Here is a 21,161-nt window from a genome sequence, read left to right as displayed (position 1 = left end):
TTCGATATTAGAATCGATTTGTTAACATTGCGATGAGAGGAGTACCTTGAGTGGCGAGGGGGTCACACAAACCCGTGACGTAACAACTACACAGATAAGCAGAGACCAGATGTCTCTCCACATACAAATAAAGTGTTTCTTACACAATACATCGACCCATGGCTTTCTGGGAGTGCATCATTTCAGCAGGATCAATACATTGCAAGCCATCTCTGGACGAGTTTCGACACCCAGTGTCTCATCAGCAGAGTCGGGCTTTGCTTAATTCTGCTGATGGTGAACGTCTGAAAGTCACAGGCAAGAGGAGGCCTCTCTTGAAGACATGGGTCCTCGTTCGATCAATTTAAGCTGCATACAACTAGGGTTGTCAAACTAAAACCACGACAATTTGACTCAAAGATCCCCCGTATAGCCTTGACTGTTTGGGCAAGTGCTGTTACAGAGGGCAGCATGGCACTCGAGGGAATTGGTGGCCATCACCATGCCTGGCTGCCTTTTTTCTTCCTCATGGCAATGGTTACAAATCGCACCAAGTAATCATTGTGAGGCTGAGTCGACCTAGGGGAGGCCCAGGACCGGTTCAGATAATCGTCACTGGTGTTAGCCGTGAGCGGCAATCGAACTCGGGTGGTTGGGTTCGTAGCGCAGAGTAGCGCTAACCTCTCACTACACTGCCACTCCATACTCAAACAACCGTCATTCGCCAGGCTATGTGCACGTTGAAGCCATGCTTAAACAACACGCAGGAGTTGCAAACCACACATTTTTGACAGCATTATATTTGTTCATGCAGACGTTTTATTGCTCCAATGTCTTGGCGGGGTGGATTTCTCCGGTACAGAAAATAAGCAGGCGGGTAACAGGGGGGGGGGGGGTGGGGGGGGCTCCGTTACACCTCATCCCACAACCCTCGTCAGTGCTCGTCACGGCTCACACCGGCCTTCTTACACGTACACGCCCAGTACCGTGATTGCCAATCCACTGCTGGATGAGGGCCTAACCATGCGGACCGCGGGGGTTATTTAACCATACTTCATCACGCTGGTCAGTGCAGGTTTGGTGGTGGTAGTCGCGGGGAGTGTAATGCAACACCCTCTACTTCCCACAACTGCCTCCTCCTGCACACAGTGGTGGTGGTGGTTACCGATGCCAGCGCTGTCCAGGCTCAACGCTGCTCGGCGTCCGAAATCTGCTGAGATGGGGCGTGTTGCCGATGAGTTTGTCGTAGCAGGCGAAAACGGGGTTTTAAACTGGAAAACACCCACAGACGCATTGACCCGAATTCTCAGATATCCTGGCTTGGTTCCGTTAAAAACGCAGGCCAAAATAATACAAACAAACCGCTCTCATCTTGATGGTCGTATTTAAAATTGAGTTTCACAAATGACGGTACACCTCCACCCTCTCCCTGGCTGACAAAAACTGCGATGTCCCCTCGCTTCAGTCAAAACGTCTCGGCGTGTCGATGTCGAAAAAATACTGCCGTGCTCCGGAGATGACGTCTCCTGCGATACGTCCTGCGGAAACCCGGAGGCTTCCTGGAGAAGATGGTGACTCACGTCTCAGACGGGACACAGAGGCTAAGGCTGACTCAGAAGGGCTGGGATTGATGACGCTGTTGCTGGAGCAGGGCTCGGTGTGGGACAACTCTTCGCAAGAACGGCCAAAAACAGAGCCCAGTGGCCAAGGAGAGTTCCATCTCATGGCCAGCCCCTCGGATCGAGGAAGGATAGAAACGGAAAACCGACGGATGTGCCCTAACGCGTAGTCATCAATAGAGCTCTTGTCTTGTAGCTACACACTTAGCCTGCGTGCCACCGAACTATCCCACATGGGCTAGAAGGTTCGTTAATTATGTTTAAAAAAACACGTCAAATCGACTTTCCGGAATACTCCAGATTACATTATTGTGGTTCAGCGATAGCCATGATTTTAAAGTCTTTTGAAAACAATAATTATGATGATTCACGAAGGTTCAAACTTCTGTCGGACACCCCAGGACAAACCCTTACGTGTTTAGCTACAAGAGCTGATCGTTTCTCGGGTCCCACCCTCCCCTTGTGTCACCGATGTGGCGCGTGTGTGAGCTGCCGTTGAGACGCGCGGTGTGAGTCGAGATGTAGAGAGTTTCTATGTAAAAAAAGATCAAGCAAATGCAAGCCACGTGTCACCCTCGGCTCGTGCGGTCTGCAAACCGATGACACCTTCCTCTCGTGGACAGCTGCAAGGCACACACGGAGACACGCGGCCGTCAAGTGGGGCACCAATATTTGATTTGCCCATTTGCGGAAGCCACACGTTACCGCTCTAATTTAATTAAAATAAAACTTGGAACGTGAAATGAAAGCATTTTCATAAAAAAAAATTCTCATGGTGGTTGTCAAGGGTGGCCCAACTCGTAGCTTTGGCCACCAGGGGAGGCCAAGGCGCCCCTTGCCCCCACGCTTGCTACTGGGTAGGTCGCGAGCACCATGCCCGGCCACCTTTGTCTCCACAATGCTGCTGTTTACGCACCCACCGCACTCGGTGTGCTCCTTTAAGGCTCCGTCGACAGACACACACGCATGCATACACACACATGCATGTATAAAAGATCCCCCGTATAGCCTTAACAGACTGTAGGGGCAAGTGCTGTTAGCGAGCACCTATGAAGGCCGGAACGGTACATGAGGGGGTGGGTGGCCAGCACCACGCCCGACCGCCTTTGTCTCCCCAGTGGAAATGTTTACACACCGCACCAGGTACTCATTTGAGGCTGAGTCGACCTAGGGGAGGCCCGGGACCGGTTCAGATAATCGTCACTGGTGTTGTCCGTGAGCGGGAATCGAACCCGGGTCGCCAGGTTCATAGCGCAGCGCGCTAACCGCTACACTATCGCTCCCCACGCATGTATACACACATACACATACACACGCATGCATACACACACACACGCATGCATACACACACGCATACACATACACACACATACATACACACACATACACACGCATGCATACACACATACATAAACACAAACATACACACGCATACATACACATACACACGCATGCATACACACACACACACGCATACACATACACACGCATGCATACACACACACACGCATGCATACACACACACGCATGCATACACACACACGCATGCATACATACATACATACACACGCATGCATACACATACACACGCATGCATACACACACGCACAATGATGCGTCATGGCTGTGGATGAGGTTAGTTATCTCAAAGTGTAGATTTTCGTAACGATTCATATTTGATTATGGGTTAGGTCACGTGGTATAGCTGTATGCCAATGTTCGTTGATGTTCAACTCAGTCATGAGAGGTCTCAAGTCAGCACATTTATTTATGTGGTGTACATCACGTTAACTGTGTAAATGTGGCAATCTCGTCGGGTGGTGGAGGGTTAGTGATACTGCACAACGTGGCCTAATCCGCCACGTGGGTTCGGCGATCTTGGGAGTCGTCGGCCGTACCGTGCCGCAAGTCCGTTGCTCTAGTTGACCTGGCTGCCCGAGGACGAGCGGGTGATGGTCATCGTGCTGCTGGAGCTGCCACTGCATACACATCATCATCATTCACATCATCATTCACATTATAATCATCAACAGCATCATCATCGAAATTATCATCGATATCATCATCATCAACAACATCTTTGTCATCAATATAATCATCATCACTGTAATAATAATGATCGCTACAATACTATTGTCATCATCACTAAAATGCTGTAATCATCATGATCTCTTGTTGTTACGCTGCAATGATAAAATAATATCATGATCTTGCTATTCATGTATTTATTTACATTCTCACCTCGTCGGGCCTAAAGCGGCATAATTGTCTGAACTGTCTCTCGTCTAGGTAGAGTTGAAGGTTTAACGATAACTCTGATAACACCATCATCAACATCGGTGTGAATTAGGAAACACTCACCCCATTCCGCCGCTGCCTCCTGTGGAAGGTCAAAACGAGAAAGGTTAAAATATGCCTTTTTGATGTTATTATTGCATCGTTGTGGAGAATATAAATAATGTAACAAATATGACCGGTTTCGACGTTCAGTGTCTCAACCGTCGAGTCAGGCTTTCTGAAAGCATTGCTGGTGCACAGCCAGTTGTTTATAAGCAAGAAGTTGGGGCAGAAGAAGGATTGGGAAGCGCAGGATGAGGTAGAGGAAGTAGAGCAGGAGGAGAAGTGGGAAGAGCAGGAAGAGGTGGATGAGTGGGAAGAGCAGGAGCAGGGGGAGTAAGAGGAGGAGTGGAATGAGCAGGAGGAAGAGTGGAGCCTCACCGGTGGTGTAGAAGCCAGCGTGGTTGGCGGTGGAGGAAGAGCCGCCCGAGGGGAGCAGTACCGTCGGGGCCTGGCCCGCGGTGATGTTGGCGAGCCTGCGGGGCGTGGCACACATCACCACCATCGTCATCAACATCACCATCAGCACCACCATCAGCACCACCATCATCACTACCATCATCATCACCGCCATCAACAAAATTATCATCACCATCATAATCACCATTATTATCACAATCATCACAGTTACTGTCAAGAACATCATCACCATCATCACTACCATTATCAAGATCATTACCACCATCATCATCAATATTGCAGCCATCACCTCCACCACCAACCACCCTCGCGACTCACTTGGTGTCCCCTCCGTCGAGCAGGCGGCGGTAGGTGGCGATCTCGGCCTCGAGCTTCATCTTCATGTTGAGGAGGTCCGCGTAGTCCTTCAGCTGCCGGTTGATGTCGCAGCGCAGGGACGTGAGCTCGGCCTCGAGCCGCGCCAGGATGTTCTGGTAGCCCGAGAGGTCTCGCGCGTTGCGATCCTCCGTGTCGGCGAGGGTGTCCTCCAACGAGCGGATCTGCGAGGTTACGAGCCTCTGTGTGAGCCTATGGGTCTCTGTGTGAGTCTATGGATATCTATGCGAATCTATTGGTCTTTGTAAATATATGGGTGTATATGTGAGTCTTTGGGTGTATATGTGAGTCTAGTGGTCTATATTTAATTATGTGGGTCTATATGTGAATCTATGAGTTTCTATGTAATTCTGTGGGTCTATATGTGAGTCTATGAGTCTCTATGTAATTCTGTGTGTCTATATGTGAGTCTATGAGTCTCTATGTAAATCTGTGGGTCTATATGTGAGCCTATGAGTCTCTATGTAAATCTGTGGGTCTATATGTGAGCCTATGAGTCTCTATGTAATTCTGTGGGTCTATATGTAAGTCTATGAGTCTCTATGTAATTCTGTGGGTCTATATGTGAGTCTATGAGTCTCTATGTAATTCTGTGGGTCTATATGTGAGTCTATGAGTCTCTATGTAATTCTGTGGGTCTATATGTGAGTGTATGAGTCTCTATGTAATTCTGTGGGTCTGTATGTGAGTCTATGAGTCTCTATGTAATTCTATGGATCTATATGTGAGTCTATGTAATTCTGTGGGTCTGTATGCGAGTCCATGGGTCGCTTTGTGAGTCTGGCGGACGCCACTCACCATGCTGCGCATGGAGTCGAGCTCCACCTGGAGCCCCTGCATGGAACGCCGCGTCTCCTGCAGCTCTGTCTTGGCCGTGATGGTCACCTGGTTCTGCTGCACCGACACCTGCTTCACCGTTTCCAGCTGCAAGTAGCAACAGCGGCAGCAGCAGCAGGGCCGGGAAGAGGGGGAGCGGTGGGGGAGAGGAGCAGAGAGGCCCGGGAATGCGGAGGAAGAGGAAAGGGGTGGGCAGAGAGCGGGGAGGTGGAGAAGAGAGGTGGGGAGAGGAGGAGAAATGAGGAGAGAAAAGAGGAGAGAGGAGCGGTGGATTTAAAGAAAGAGGAGGAGAGCAAGGAAGAGAGAGAGGAGGGTCAGGGTTCAAGCGATTAGTCGAGTGGTGTGTCTTTCATCCTCAAACGATGGCTCACTTGCAGCACTCGCTCCAACAGTGTTTCAGGAGGCTACATGGGGGAGTTTTGTCTGTGCGTGCCGCACCTGCTTGCGGAAGGCCTCCTCAGCCTCGTCGCGACTGCGGGCGATCATCGCCTCGTACTGCGCCCGGATGTCGGCGAGGATGCGCGCCAGGTCGGCGCCCTTCACGTTGTCCACCTCCACCGACATGGACGTGTCCGCGATCTGAGCTCGCAGCGCCTGTACCTCCTGCAAGTGGGCGACACGGGGCCAGCCACGGGGCACAACCACGGGGTCATCATCATTGATACAGTAGGGGGGGCACAGGTGGTGCATCTGCCGGTCATCTCAGTCAGTTAACACATGGCACCTGCTGGGTCTGTTTCGTAATCTCAATGTCAATGACTTGGGCACTCACCTGGATCATTCCAGGGTAAATATTTTGCAGATGACACGATACTGATTACTGCTGGCCGCTCTCCGGATGACGTGATTGCTAAGCTCCAGCGTAATTTTAACAAACTGCAACATCAGCTAGTTGCTCTTAAACTAGTCCTGAATACAGTACCTCCAAAACCAAGGTGCTATGCTTCTCACCAGGACTAAAGCAGGAAGTTATTTTTCCCCAATTACATTCCTTAAATAATGATCAAATACAGCAAGTCAAGATCTATAAGTATCTTGGGGTCATCCTTGATTCAAAACTGAATTTTCAAGACCACATTGATTATATTGGTAAATAGACAAAAATATAAATAGGTTTTCTGTATCGACACAAGCACTGCTTCCCCCCTATGTTCCGTTTGGAATTGATAAAAGCTACCATACTGCCTTTACTTGATTACTGTGACATCATATTCTTGGTTCTTTCGGTAAAGTCACGAAGAAGGGAAACGATAAAATAATAAAAACACAAAACAACAAAATTCACACGACGTTTCGACTGCAACACAAGCAACCACCATCAGGTGTGAAAACTCTTCTACGTGACTTTACCGAAAGAACCAAGAATATGAATCCCTGCAGTCACGAAAGTTTTAAATAAAATTTTTACTGTGACATCGTATATAAATCAGCCCCCAGTACTGTACTGAAGAAGCTTGACTCAATTTATCACTAGGCCTTAAGATTTGCATTGAACTGCCCATATAGGACCCACCACTGTGATCTCTACATTGGGTCAAACTTAACATCTCTTAATGTTCGACGGCTTGTGCATCAGATCTTATTTATTCACGATGTACTTAAAAAAAATCCGCAGACTGCCTGCTGGATCTCCTCTCTGTTTCGAAGAACAAATGTGACCTAAGGTCTTCGCTCATTTACCAGCTTCACATTCCTTATTGCCGTACAAATACTGGAGGAAGGGCCTTTGCTATTGATGCCCCCAGGGTCTGGAATGCTATTGCCAATAAACTGCAACTTGAATCACTACCTATGAGATCTTCACTCAATACTGTTCTAGAGGAGTTGTACACCCCTAGCTGCCACTGCCATTCAGTGGCCTAAAATCAAATGTTTCGCTCCGTTTGACCGCTGCAAAGTATGATCTTGTGTTATGATTTAGTGTGCTGATCTTTAAAGGTGCATTGAAAAATTTGATACACCGACTGATGCTCCTGCTGTTGTGGAGTGACTCATGCAGCCAGCTATGGCTCTAGGGTTTGGTGTTACATGTTGTTTATGTCGTTTATTGTGAAAATTCGGTCACAGTTCCTATGATCACTGTTACATTGCTTTTATGGCTTTATTTTGGTGATGTCGAAAAGTTTTTTGGTTTGGCCATGTTTGTTTGTTGTAGTACAGAGTTAAGCTGATGGCTTTAATCTAAGTTGGCTTGTGGTTGTTTGACTTGCATCTCACTGGGATTTTTGCACACAGCGTTGGTGTATGGTGCTTTTTCTGGAAGATTTTGCTGTTTTTTTCCTGGGTTTTTCTGTTTGCACAGTCACATAGTCACTTTAAGATACTCTTTGGTTCTATTCGGTAAAGTCACGTAGGTAAAAAATAAAACAACAAAAATCACGACGTTTCGGCCACAACACAAGCGGCCTTCATCAGGTGAAGGGACCAGCCTGTCTCAAAGACTGCGCTGGAGTGAAACAGAGCCAAGCTCAGGCTACGACCTGATGAAGGCCGCTTGTGTTGTGGCCGAAACGTCGTGATTTTTGTTGTTTTATTTTTTACCTACGTGACTTTACCGAATAAAACCAAAGAGTATGGATCCTTGCAGTCACGAAAGCTTCAAATCACTTTAAGATGTTTTATTGTTCATGTTTTTGTTTTTTGTTTGTTGCGGTTGCACCCGATTCAAGAGCCGAATGGCTCACAGGGCTATACCAAATAAATGAAACTGAAAACTGAAACCAGCGGGCCTTCGACACTTCATGTGGCCTCAAAGTGCACCGAGCATGGCACGAGCGCCGTGGTGACGTCACTGCCACTTAGTGGTGAATGACAGGTGTGTCAAAAAAATCTCCGTCTTCCTATCTGCCCTTCTTCCGACTATCCATCTGTCTCTAGATTTATCTGTCAATTTGCCTGCCTGTCTGCCCCTCTGCCTGTCTGTTCGTCTGTCTATCCTTTGAGTTGCCCAGCTTTCTAGAGCTCTGTCTGTCTATCCGTCTGTCAGTCTATAGATCTGTCTGTCCATCTCTCTCTGTCCCTCCCAACCCTCCTCACACCATGATCATGAATGCGCGCCAGCTAAATCACGGGCAATGTAAATTCGTCTGCGGGGGCGGGGGGGGGCACGCGGAGGGCACCTGCTCGTGGTTCTTCTTCATGAAGATGAGCTCCTCCCGGAGAGCCTCGATCTCTCCCTCCAGCCCCATGCGTGCCATGTTGTACTCGTCCAAGAGGCACTTGAGGTTCGCGATGTCCACCTCCACCGAGTTGCGCAGCGCCAGCTCCGTCTCCCACCTGAGCGGAGCGACACCGGCATTGTCAGCCGGCTCGTCGCGGCACAATGGGTAGGGCCGGACGACTCGGAGAATGGTGCGCGGAAGCAGATACCACAGAACTGCTTCTGAGGTCACGTCAAGCGAGCACATTTTATCCAACGGGTCTAGATGGATGTTGAGCACAAACGTGGGTGGCGAATGCGAAGGGTTGTGCTTGCGTTACAGAAGAGCCCAAAGAAGTGGATAATACAGAACTACTTCTGAGATTCCGTCATATGGGTAATTTGATACAATTTAGCTTACAGAAAGGACATTGGTAGACACCTCACGCAAAGTATCTTTCTTTGTGTTAAAGGACGCCCCGCTGAAGTGGATAGGACAGAACTACTTCTTAGATCTCTTCAAGCGAGCAGTGACATCTGCAACGGGCATTAGTGAAATACTTTAAAGACGAGGAAGGTGTCTTGACTGTAATGCCACCCAGGGAAGCACCACTCCCTCTGATATTGAGAGCCTTGATTAATTAATTGATAGACACGCTATCATGTTCAAATTCGATTTTGCAGTTAACTTGGATTATGTCCAGCTCTTAGGATTAAAGAAAACTATCACGTTTATAGCAGGGCGTGTGAGAAGGTGACACCACACAGTGTGGATAAAAGGTAAATGAAGGGCTATCAGATGTAGTTCTGTGATGTCACCTTCCACAGGTCGTTGTCTAATACCGGGTGAAGCTACACTGATTTTTAAGTCCCCAGTAAAAATATCTGCGCCTCATAAAAACACATTCTACAATGACATGGGTGTGGAGCGGTGGCACAGTGGTTAGCGCGCTGGGCTGTATACCCAGCGACCTGAAAAATGTTAACTGAATTTTTTTTAAAAGTCACTCACTTGGAACGGAAGTCATCGGCTGCCAGCCTGGCATTGTCGATCTCCAGGCTGACCCGGGCATTCTCCAGGGTCTGGGCCAGAATCTGTGGTACCAAATGAAATACAGTGAGCAGTTGCGGACACAATAAGTGGACATAAGCCAATGACCAATCACCTGGAGTGCACCCAATCTCATCAGGCCTTGGAAGCTAAGCAGGTTTTGAGTCTGAAGAGTGCCTGCATGGGTGACCACCAGGCACAAAAACAACAACAACAACGTAGGAATCTGGAATGTCTGCCACTGGTGCAGGGCTGGGGGGTGCCACGGTGGCGAGATGTTAACTACCTCGCCTGGTATACAGGAGGTCGTGGGTTCAATCCCGACCTTGGCGCCTGCTGCTGTATATTTGGAGTTTGTGTGTTCTCCCCATGGTCACGTGGATTTTTCTCCAGGTCTTCCGGTTTTTCCCTTTACATATAGAATCAACATCACCCGTTTAGAGTATTTGGTTGCTATAGATGTCCACGTGATAAGCCACTTCGTTGAGCTATCATTTGTTGCCAGGTCGCTTCTGAAAATGCTACACAGCTCAGTGGACCTTACTTGGTAAAATAGAAAATAGTTTTATTTTAGTTTAGAACCTGAGATCATGACCTCATTCCTTTGAGTGGGAAAGCACCTTGAATTTCCAGATTTAAAAGCAACAAAAATTAGATGCACTTGGTGAGGTCAGTGCATTGACTGACATCACAGGCCACTCAATAACCTACCAAGGCTCTCCAGTTTAATTAACATTCGATCATCCTTACGAGAGTCATTGTGGCCTCTAGTCAGACACCCCACAGATAGACAGATGGACACAGCGAGCTAAAGCGTTAACAACTGTATTATTAAGGATAGTTAACATCTTATCACTAAATCTCATAGTGTCTGGGACCATTGGGAAGAGATGAGGTTAGGGTTGGCACCTTTCCCAGTTTGATCAGGCCAACCCAGGAATTGGGATCTGTGTGTCAGGTGGCAGCAGGAATTTATTTCTACCGAGATCTGGTACAGCTATTGCTGAGTTCGCAGTCGACTCCGCGGTGTTGATAATAGAGAAATACGTCCGGGTTTGGCCTGCAGCGTCAAAGCTGACAGTGCTGGATGCGGCCAAGTACCTTGGCCCTCAGGTCCTCGATGGTCGCGTAGTACATGCTGTAGTCCTTGATGGTCGGACCTTTCCCCTTGAGCAGCTCCTTGATCTTGATCTCGATCTCCTTGTTGGCTTGCTCAAGGATGCGAACCTTCTCGATGTAGCCGGCCAGGCGGTCGTTCAGGCCCTGCAGCTCCTGCTTCTCGTCACTACCCTGGATGATGCCGGCGCCCAGGCCCATGCCCATGCCCAGGCCGTGGTGGCTCTGGTACCCGAGGCCGCCCCCGTAGCAGCCGCCGGCGATGATGCCGTGGCCTCCTCGCAGACCGCCACCGTACACGCTGGAGGAGCTGCTCACCTGTTGCTCGGGAATGAGAATTATAATATGTTATGTTAATAATAATTGTGTCATATGAATGTGTGTACTGTAGTAGATAGAGTAGATTTGGTATCCGCACCATACGTTGTGACAGCTGTGTTGATGTCCCATTTATTAAATTACTTCGTCATTGTTTTATTTTCTGAGAGTTTTGTATTTACTTAACAATTGTTATATATATAGGATTTAGCCCCTTCGTGTGATTATGGATATAACTAATGTCCAGCGTTGTGAGATGCAATTAGCATGAATGACGCTATATTAATCGTAGATTATTACTACTTTATTATCAAAGTCTACTGAAAGTGTAAAGCATGTTATTTTTTCCTCATCTTGATACTGGCAAAAGGGTCCCATAGATTGTTTTGACACTTGTCAATTCATACGCAAACACGATTTCTTGTTATTTACCCTGTTTGCACTAAGTTCTGGCATGGGTTTCGTGTAAATAATTTGTTGTTTTTGCCTTTGTTAGTTTGCACATTTCCTCCGCCCTGCAATGTCCTCTGACTGTCGCCGCCACTGTTGACGGCCTTGGGCTGTGGTTGTCCTGGTAACGGAGTTGCTTAGCTCAACAGGGCCCTCTGAGATCATTCAGCCTGAGTCACGTTCTGGACCAGTGTTTTTCACTAATATTCAGAGCGGGCCACTTTCGCCGGTTAGACATCATCAGTTTGAGGACCACCACACATTTAAAACCATTGGCGTTTGACAGCAGCAAGGTGGGGGGGGGGGGGTGTTTTCCCACTCGTGTATTGTCGGGGACCACACATCAGGGGCCGCACTAAAGGCCACCAGGAGCGGCCAGTGGCCCGTGGGCCTTGCAACGAAGAGCACTGCTCTGGACTGATGGGCGATGGTCACTTAGCCGAGATAACTCCTCACCCTGTCCTACCAGAGCCGCTCACCCTTGGCTTCGAGGCCTCCCTCTCAACACTCACCAGGCGCCGTGTCCCCACGCTGCCACCAGCCGAGCGGCTGGAGAAGCTTCCCACACCTCCGCTGCGGATCTTCATTGTGGAGGTCATGGTCTCTCTGTCACGGCAATCGACCAGGCGTGGAGGGATGTAAAAGTGCGGCGGTCAGAATGAGAGGAGACCACACAAAAAGGAGGAAACTGACATCACGATACATCGTCGTATCGTGAAAATGAATATCGTACTGTATCGCGGCAACCCGAACCACAGCCGTAATCACAGTTAACAAAAACGCAACACATTATATCAATAGCACTGCCGTTAAAGTAAAAAAAAACACGAGGGGCAACATTTCGGGTTTATGGCCCTTGTTCATAATGAAGAGATGAAGGGACATTGCTTGAAATGCCGAGTTTAGTTTTATATGTAATGTGCATTGTTAACGCATATGTTGAGTTCATTTGTTCATTGTGCTCCAGAGCCACTGCCAGCGCAGCAGCAGCATCATCACAACTCTGTTCGTTCTCTCATCAGAGGCGAGCACCACTCCAGCCAAACGCCGCTGCCTCCTCCTCCTCCTCGTGAGAGAAGCGACGGCGCAGAAGATCCCTGGCTTCTATCTTCCACCCTGAAGCTCATGGACCACAACCCCTGATCCACATCCACTGCAGTGACTGCACTAAGATCTCTGGCTTCTATCTTCCACCCTGAAGCTCATGGACCACAACCCCTGATCCACATCCACTGCAGTGACTGCACTAAGATCTCTGGCTTCTATCTTCCACCCTGAAGCTCATGGACCACAACCCCTGATCCACATCTACTGCAGTGACTGCACTAAGATCCCTGGCTTCTATCTTCCACCCTGAAGCTCATGGACCACAACCCCTGATCCACATCCACTGCAGTGACTGCACTAAGATCTCTGGCTTCTATCTTCCACCCTGAAGCTCATGGACCACAACCCCTGATCCACATCTACTGCAGTGACTGCACTAAGATCCCTGGCTTCTATCTTCCACCCTGAAGCTCATGGACCACAACCCCTGATCCACATCCACTGCAGTGACTGCACTAAGATCTCTGGCTTCTATCTTCCACCCTGAAGCTCATGGACCACAACCCCTGATCCACATCTACTGCAGTGACTGCACTAAGATCCCTGGCTTCTATCTTCCACCCTGAAGCTCATGGACCACAACCCCTGATCCACATCCACTGCACTAACCGTGGCGGCAGCAGCAGTTGCCGATACTTATAATCAGAATATGTATTTAGACTGAAGGAGTCCGATGTGCTATGAAGCCCTTTTGCATCTATGTATGTTGAACTTCTTTCGCACCGTACATATTCAACTGTGCTAATCGGAGGTCCAGTTGATACTCGATGACGGACAAATGAGACGTGCAGCACACAGAATAAGGCAGTGTGCGGCGACTGTGGGCACCCAGAACAGAACCGTGGAACATCTAATGACTCAATGCCTCAATCACAAATACAGGTACCGTACAAAGGATGGGGCATCATCACAGTGATACACCACTCCGCTACTCCTGACGCAATTATCTGGTTCATTAACCACCTCAATGTGGAATTACAGTTGTTCAGCTGTATCAACATTAGCCATACGATTAAGAAGATAGAGATCTATAGATTCACAGAGACCCATAAACTCATATGGAGACCTACAGACTTACACATAGATCTACGGATTCACACTGAGACCCATAGGTCATATGGAAAGCTATAAACTCACACAGAGATTTACGGGTTGACACTGAGACCCATAGACTCACGTAGAGACCTATAAACGCACGCAGAGATTTACGGATTCACACTGAGACCCATAGGTCATATGAAGAGCTATAAACTCACACAGAGATTTACGGGTTCACACTGAGACCCATAGACTCACATAGAGACCTATAAACTCACACAGAGATTTACCGGTTCACACTGAGACCCATAGACTCACATAGAGACCTATAAACTCACACAAAGATTTACGGATTCACACTGTGACCCATAGACTCACGTAGAGACCTATAAACTCACACAAAGTTATATATGAAGGCATCGTCAAAAACAGTACACTACACTCCACGACTGTTGACAATGATTAGCCTCTACATCAACATCAGCCATCCAGAGAAGAAGAAGAAGACCACTGCAACCATACCTGTGGATGTGTCGGGTGATGTCTGGCAGGGCAGGAGTTGCTGTGAGAAGATTCTGGTGAGAGAATGAGGGACAGAGGTGGACACGGGCCCTTATATCTCCACTCAGATCGATGGGCGGAACGTGTCACCACCCATCTCAGGGTTGGAACATGTCCAGTGGATTAGCTCCCTAAGCCAAAATAATTTATGTCAATTTTTGTCTATGAAATAAATATATATAGACGTTTGCTGTCTCTTTGAGGACACCGCGTAATCCGTGCGGTGTTGGGAAATGAGTTCGCTCAGACGTGACACACGCATTAAAGAATTCAGCAAAAAACCACCCTGCAAAAACTGAGCTTCATAATGAAACGCGTGTAGCGTGTCACTGTGTCTGAAGAGTAACGTTTGCAATCAGTGCATAGTGTCTGCTTCAACGTGTGGCAACATAGATATTGAAAAAACAAATATATGGATAAGCAGCTAACTAAATACTAAGCCATCACTCATCACTAGAGACGATCACTCATCAGTACAGACCATCACTCATCACTAGAGACCATCACTCATCACTGAGACAATCACTCATCACTAGAGACCATCACTCATCAGTACAGACCACCACTCATCACTATCGACCATCACCCATCACTAGAGATCATCACTCATCACTAGAGACCATCACTCATCACTAGAGACCATCACCCATCACTAGAGACCATTACCCATCACTAGAGAACATCACTCATCACTAGAGACCATCACAGATCACTAGAGACCATCACCCATCACTAGAGACCATCACCCATCACTAGAGACCATCACTCATCACTAGAGACCATCACCCATCACTAGAGACCCTCACCCATCACTAGAGACCATCACTCATCACTAGAGACCATCACCCATCACTAGAGACCATCACTCATCACTAGAGACCATCACTCATCAGTACAGACTATCACTCATCACTATAGACCATCACCCATCACTAGAGACCATCACTCATCACTAGAGACCATCACTCATCACTAGAGACCATCACCCATCACTAGAGACCATCACCCATCACTAGAGACCATCACTCATCACTAGAGACCATCACTCATCACTAGAGACCATCACCCATCACTAGAGACCATCACTCATCACTAGAGACCATCACTCATCACTCATCACTAGAGACCATCACCCATCACTAGAGACCATCACTCATCACTAGAGACCATCACCCATCACTAGAGACCCTCACCCATCATTATAGACCATCACTCATCACTAGAGACCATCACTCATCACTAGAGACCATCAATCATCACTAGAAGCCATCACCCATCACTAGAGACCATCACCCATCACTAGAGACCATCACTCATCACTAGAGACCATCCCTCATCAGTACAGACCATCACTCATCACTAGAGACCATCACCCATCACTATAGACCATCACTCATCACTAGAGACCATCACTCATCACTAGAGACCATCAATCATCACTAGAGACCATCACCCATCACTAGAGACCATCACCCATCACTAGAGACCATCACTCATCACTAGAGACCATCCCTCATCAGTACAGACCATCACTCATCACTAGAGACCATCACCCATCACTAGAGACCATCACCCATCACTAGAGACCATCACTCATCACTAGAGACCATCACCCATCACTAGAGACCCTCACCCATCACTATAGACCATCACTCATCACTAGAGACCATCACTCATCACTAGAGACCGTCACCCATCACTATAGACCATCACTCATCACTAGAGACCATCACTCATCATGAGAGACCATCACCCATCACTAGAGACCATCACTCATCACTAGAGACCATCACCCATCACTAGAGACCATCACTCATCACTAGAGACGATCACCCATCACTCGAGATCATCACCCATCACTAGAGACCATCACCCATCACTAGAGACCATCACCCATCACTCGAGACCATCACCCATCACTAGAGACCATCACACATCACTAGAGACCATCACCCATCACTAGAGACCATCACCCATCACTAGAGACCATCACCCATCACTAGAGACCATCACCCATCACTATAGACCATCACCCATCACTAGAGACGATCACTCATCCCTATAGACCATCACCCATCACTATAGACCATCACCCATCACTAGAGACCATCACCCATCACTAGAGACCATCACTCATCACTAGAGACCATCACCCATCACTAGAGACCATCACCCATCACTAGAGACCATCACCCATGACTAGAGACCATCATCCATCACTAGAGACTATCACTCATCACTAGAGAACATCACTCATCACTAGAGACCATCACCCATCACTAGAAACCATCACCCATCACTAGAGACCATCACTCATCACTAGAGACCATCACTCATCACTAGAGACCATCACCCATCACTAGAGACCATCACCCATCACTAGAGACCATCACTCATCACTAGAGACCATCACCCATCACTAGAGACCATCACTCATCACTAGAGACCATCACTCATCACTAGAGACCATCACCCATCACTAGAGACCATCACTCATCACTAGAGACCATCACTCATCACTAGAGACCATCACTCATCACTAGAGACCATCACCCATCACTAGACCATCACCCATCACTAGAGACCATCATCCATCACTAGAGACCATCACTTATCACTAGAGACCATCACTCATCACTAGAGACCATCACCCATCACTAGAGACCATCACTCATCACTAGAGAGCATCACCTATCACTAGAGACCATCACCCATCACTAGAGACCATCACTCATCACTAGAGACCATCATCCATCACTAGAGACCATCACTCATCACTATAGACCATCACTCATCACTAGAGACCATCACTCATCACTAGAGACCATCACCCATCACTAGACCATCACCCATCACTAGAGACCATCATCCATCACTAGAGACCATCACCCATCACTAGAGACCATCACCCATCACTAGAGACCATCACTCATCACTAGAGACCATCACCCATCACTAGAGACCATCACCCATCACTATAGACCATCACTCATCACTAGAGACCATCACTCATCACTAGAGACCATTACCCATCACTAGAGACCATCACCCATCACTAGAGACCATCACTCATCACTAGAGACCATCACTCATTACTAGAGACCATCACCCATCACTAGAGACCATCACTCATCACTATAGACCATCACTCATCACTAGAGACCATCACTTATCACTAGAGACCATCACCCATCACTAGAGACCATCACTCATCACTAGAGACCATCACCCATCACTAGAGACCAGTGGTTCTCAACTGGGGGTAAGTGGACACCTGGGGGTACATAGCAATGTCCCAGGAGGTACGTGAGGTGATTTATAAATGTGTGAAATTATATAATGCGTGAGAGTCATTGTTTAATAATCATGTATTAATCTGCCAATATAAAATAACGAAGACAAATTTGAAATCCATATGGAAACCTCGAACGCTATGAAAGACCTTTCCAAACGCATTGATCGTCAACAATGCGGTTTCCAAGAGTAACCAGCGAGCAAGACCAAATGATGTAACGCGTGCAGAGAGTCCGTTGAACATTTTTTTATTCGCTTGCAGTTACTAGCAGCTAGTTAGGATGCCTCACAAAATGGACAGTTGGTTAAAATATTGATTTATAATAACGTTTTTTTTGTTAGATCGCGTAAGTATAACTGTGTCGTAGCCCTCCACTACCCGATACAGCCAATTAGTAATGGATTTGTCGCGTAAACAAACGCCAATTAGTTACTATGTCAGCCCACCGGTGTGTTGGAGAGTAAATCTACAGCATTTAAAATTTGAGTAGTACGACGTTTCGCTGGTAATGACATCAACCAGCAATACCAAATTAAGCCAAGGGCCACGAAACCACCTCGACTGTCCGGGCTAACAAAGATTCATACAATCGGTATCCTAGTACGACCCATAGTAAGTCCAATAGGCACTGCCATATATAAATGAGCAAAATATGTAACTAAACAAATACAGCCCTACATCGGTAGGACATCTTCATTCATAAGAAACTCAGAGCATATTGTGGATGTGAGTAAATATATTAAACTTAACCCTAATTATATTCTGGTGAGTTTTCATGTAATTTCTCTATTTACAAAGGTTCCAGTTAACGAGTCACTTAAATTACTCGATACTGAAGTAAATAAGGCAGGTTTACCAAAAGATAATCCAAAACTAGCTGACCATTGTTTGAATAACACTTAGTTCTTATGGAGAGGTGATTTTTTTAAACAAAAGGAAGGAGCAGCAATGGGTTCTCCTTTATCTTCTGCTATCGCGAATCTGTACAAGGAAAACTTTGAAACAAGAGCATTTGCTTCAAGTACATTAAAACAATATTTTTGGTTAAGATATGTAGATGACACTTTAGTTGTCTGACCACATGGTAAAGATACACTTAATTAATTGCCAGATCATCTCAATTCACAAAACCCAGCCATCCAGTTCACCATGGATATGGAGGTGAATAACATACTCCCTTTCCGAGATATTTTGCTCGGACGCGGCCTAAATGGTAAAAGAACACCACACGGCGTTTACCGAAAGGGAACGCACATTGACGCCTAACTGAATGCAGATTCGCATCATCACCCAGCACAGAAATCCTCTCTCATCAAGACGCCCATACATGAGGCTAAAACAGTGTCAGATGGTGAAAGTCTAAGGAGAGAGATTAAACACGTTAAAGAAGCGCTACGATTGAATGGCTACAATAATGCTCAAATTAACAGAGCACTGAATGCCAAACCAAGATCTAACAGCAATGCTGCTGAAAGCGATCAGGTTATGAAAACAATTACAATACCATATATCGCGGGAGTAACTGATAAATTATCTCGAGTTTTGGAAAAGCAAAAAATCGAAGAAAGATTTGGCACGGTGCACAAAATTCAAACGCTAGTATGTTTTACTAAAGATGAATTGCATACGTTATCAAGAGAAGGTGTGTATCCGATTTCATCTCTTATGTGGCAGATGCGATATTGGACGGACGGAACATAACATGAGCCTAAGCCTCAAAGAACACCAAAGAAATATTAAATACTCTCAAACATAACTGTCGGCAGTTGCAGAATATGCTTGCCAACAAGGACACTCAATTTATTTTGATAACGTTGAAGTGTTGTGCAACACCAATATTACTGGCCAAGACTAATTCGAGAATGCATTGAAATTGAGAGGGTTAGCTTCGAAACATTTTACCTTTAAACAGTTTACCTTTAGAAACTAACACCCTCTTCCTGATGACGAACGCTTGTGTTGCGATCGAAACGTCGTAGTTTTGTTGTTGTTTTTGGTTATTTTCTTTGCACCTATCTACGTGACTTTACCGAAAGACCCAAAGAATATGAATTCCTGCAGTCACGAAAGCTTAAAGTCAAGATTACTAATCGATTATGTATTTACAATACCCCCCTCCCTCGCCTCTGATTGATGCACCTGATAGGTTGAGTGATGACGTCCTGTTGCTCTATTTAAGACCGAAAACAGGTGGATGGCTTCACTATTTTGGCAAATCGCCCGATAATGCTTGATGTAATTACCAGCGAAACGTCGTACTCAAACTGTAAATGTTGTGGATTTCGATTTAAAGTTTTCGTGACTGCAGGGATTCATCTTCTTGGTTCTTTCGGTAAAGTCACGTAGAATGGAAATAAAATAATAAAAATAAAACATAACATAACCACCACCACCTCCTCAATCATGATTAACCACCACCTCCTCAATCATGGATTAACCACTACCGCCACCTCCTCAATCATGATTAACCACCACCACCTCCTCAATCATGATTAACCACCACCACCACCTCCTCCTCAATCATGATTAACCACCACCACCTCGACCTCCTCAATCATGATTAACCACCACCTCCTCTATCATGATTAACCACCACCACCGCCACCTCTTCAATCATGATTAACCACCACCGCCACCTCCTCAATCGTGATTAACCACCACCACCACCTCCTCAATCTTGATTAACCACCACCTCCTCAATCATGATTAACCACCACCTCCTCAATCATGATTAACCACCGCCACCTCCTCAATCATGATTAACCACCACCACCTCCTCAATCATGATTAACCACCACCGCCCCCTCCTCAATCATGATTAACCACCACCTCCTCAATCATGAATAATCACCACCACCTCCTCAATCTTGATTAACCACCACCACCTCCTCAATCATGATTAACCACCACCACCACCACCTCCTCAATCTTGATTAACCACCACCTCCTCAATCTTGATTAACCACCACCACCACCTCCTCAATCATGATTAACCACCACCTCCTCAATCATGAATAACCACCACCACCTCCTCAATCTTGATTAACTACCACCGCCACCTCCTCAATCATGATTAACCACCACCTTCTCAATCTTGATTAACCACCACTACCTCCTCAATCTTGATTAACCACCACCGCCACCTCCTCAATCATGATTAACCACCACCACCTCCTCAATCATGATTAACCACCACCTCCTCAATCTTGATTAACCACCACCACCTCCTCAATCTTGATTAACCACCATCACCTCCTCAATCATGATTAACCATCACCACCATCTCCTCAATCATGATTAACCACCACTACCTCCTCAATCATGATTAACCACCACCACCTCCTCAATCATGATTAACCACCACCACCTCCTCAATCATGATTAACCACCACCACCTCCTCAATCTTGATTAACCACCACCACCTCCTCAATCATGATTAACCACCACCACCACCTCCTCAATCATGATTAACCACCACCACCTCCTCAATCATGAACAACCACCACCACCTCCTCAAT

At 46.8% G+C, this 21,161-nt stretch overlaps 1 protein-coding gene across 1 annotated transcript; it reads right to left on the bottom strand.

Moving 5' to 3' along the window:
- Positions 1–467: 467 nt before the first annotated feature.
- Positions 468–14,837, bottom strand: LOC116944839 (keratin, type 1 cytoskeletal 11-like). Its single transcript, XM_032958640.2, has 12 exons — positions 14,309–14,837; positions 12,154–12,247; positions 10,859–11,191; positions 9,719–9,801; positions 8,687–8,843; positions 6,006–6,170; positions 5,529–5,654; positions 4,674–4,894; positions 4,317–4,411; positions 3,960–3,978; positions 3,497–3,577; positions 468–2,221 (listed from the first exon to the last, which is right to left on the bottom strand). Exons 2-11 carry the CDS (start codon positions 12,238–12,240, stop codon positions 3,517–3,519), a joined length of 1,347 nt encoding a protein of 448 aa, XP_032814531.1. The 5' UTR covers positions 12,241–12,247; positions 14,309–14,837; the 3' UTR covers positions 468–2,221; positions 3,497–3,516.
- Positions 14,838–21,161: the final 6,324 nt, after the last annotated feature.

This window comes from Petromyzon marinus, chromosome 22, assembly GCF_048934315.1.
Source record: "Petromyzon marinus isolate PM22_M1 ecotype Great Lakes invasive population chromosome 22, UKy_Petmar_22M1.pri1.0, whole genome shotgun sequence".
NCBI lineage: Eukaryota > Metazoa > Chordata > Hyperoartia > Petromyzontiformes > Petromyzontidae > Petromyzon > Petromyzon marinus.
Note: the sequence above shows the minus strand (reverse complement) of the source record. Positions and strands in the feature narration are given on the sequence as shown.

Bases quoted from the DNA above. Each gene is read 5' to 3' on its own strand.
- LOC116944839 (XM_032958640.2), bottom strand. From the start codon at position 12,240: ATGACCTCCACAATGAAGATCCGCAGCGGAGGTGTGGGAAGCTTCTCC. The intron at 4,895-5,528 runs GTGAGTGGCGTC...GTAACCTCGCAG, and splicing joins TCGACTCCATGCGCAGCATG to ATCCGCTCGTTGGAGGACAC. The intron at 4,412-4,673 runs GTGAGTCGCGAG...CACGCCCCGCAG, and splicing joins CTCGACGGAGGGGACACCAA to GCTCGCCAACATCACCGCGG.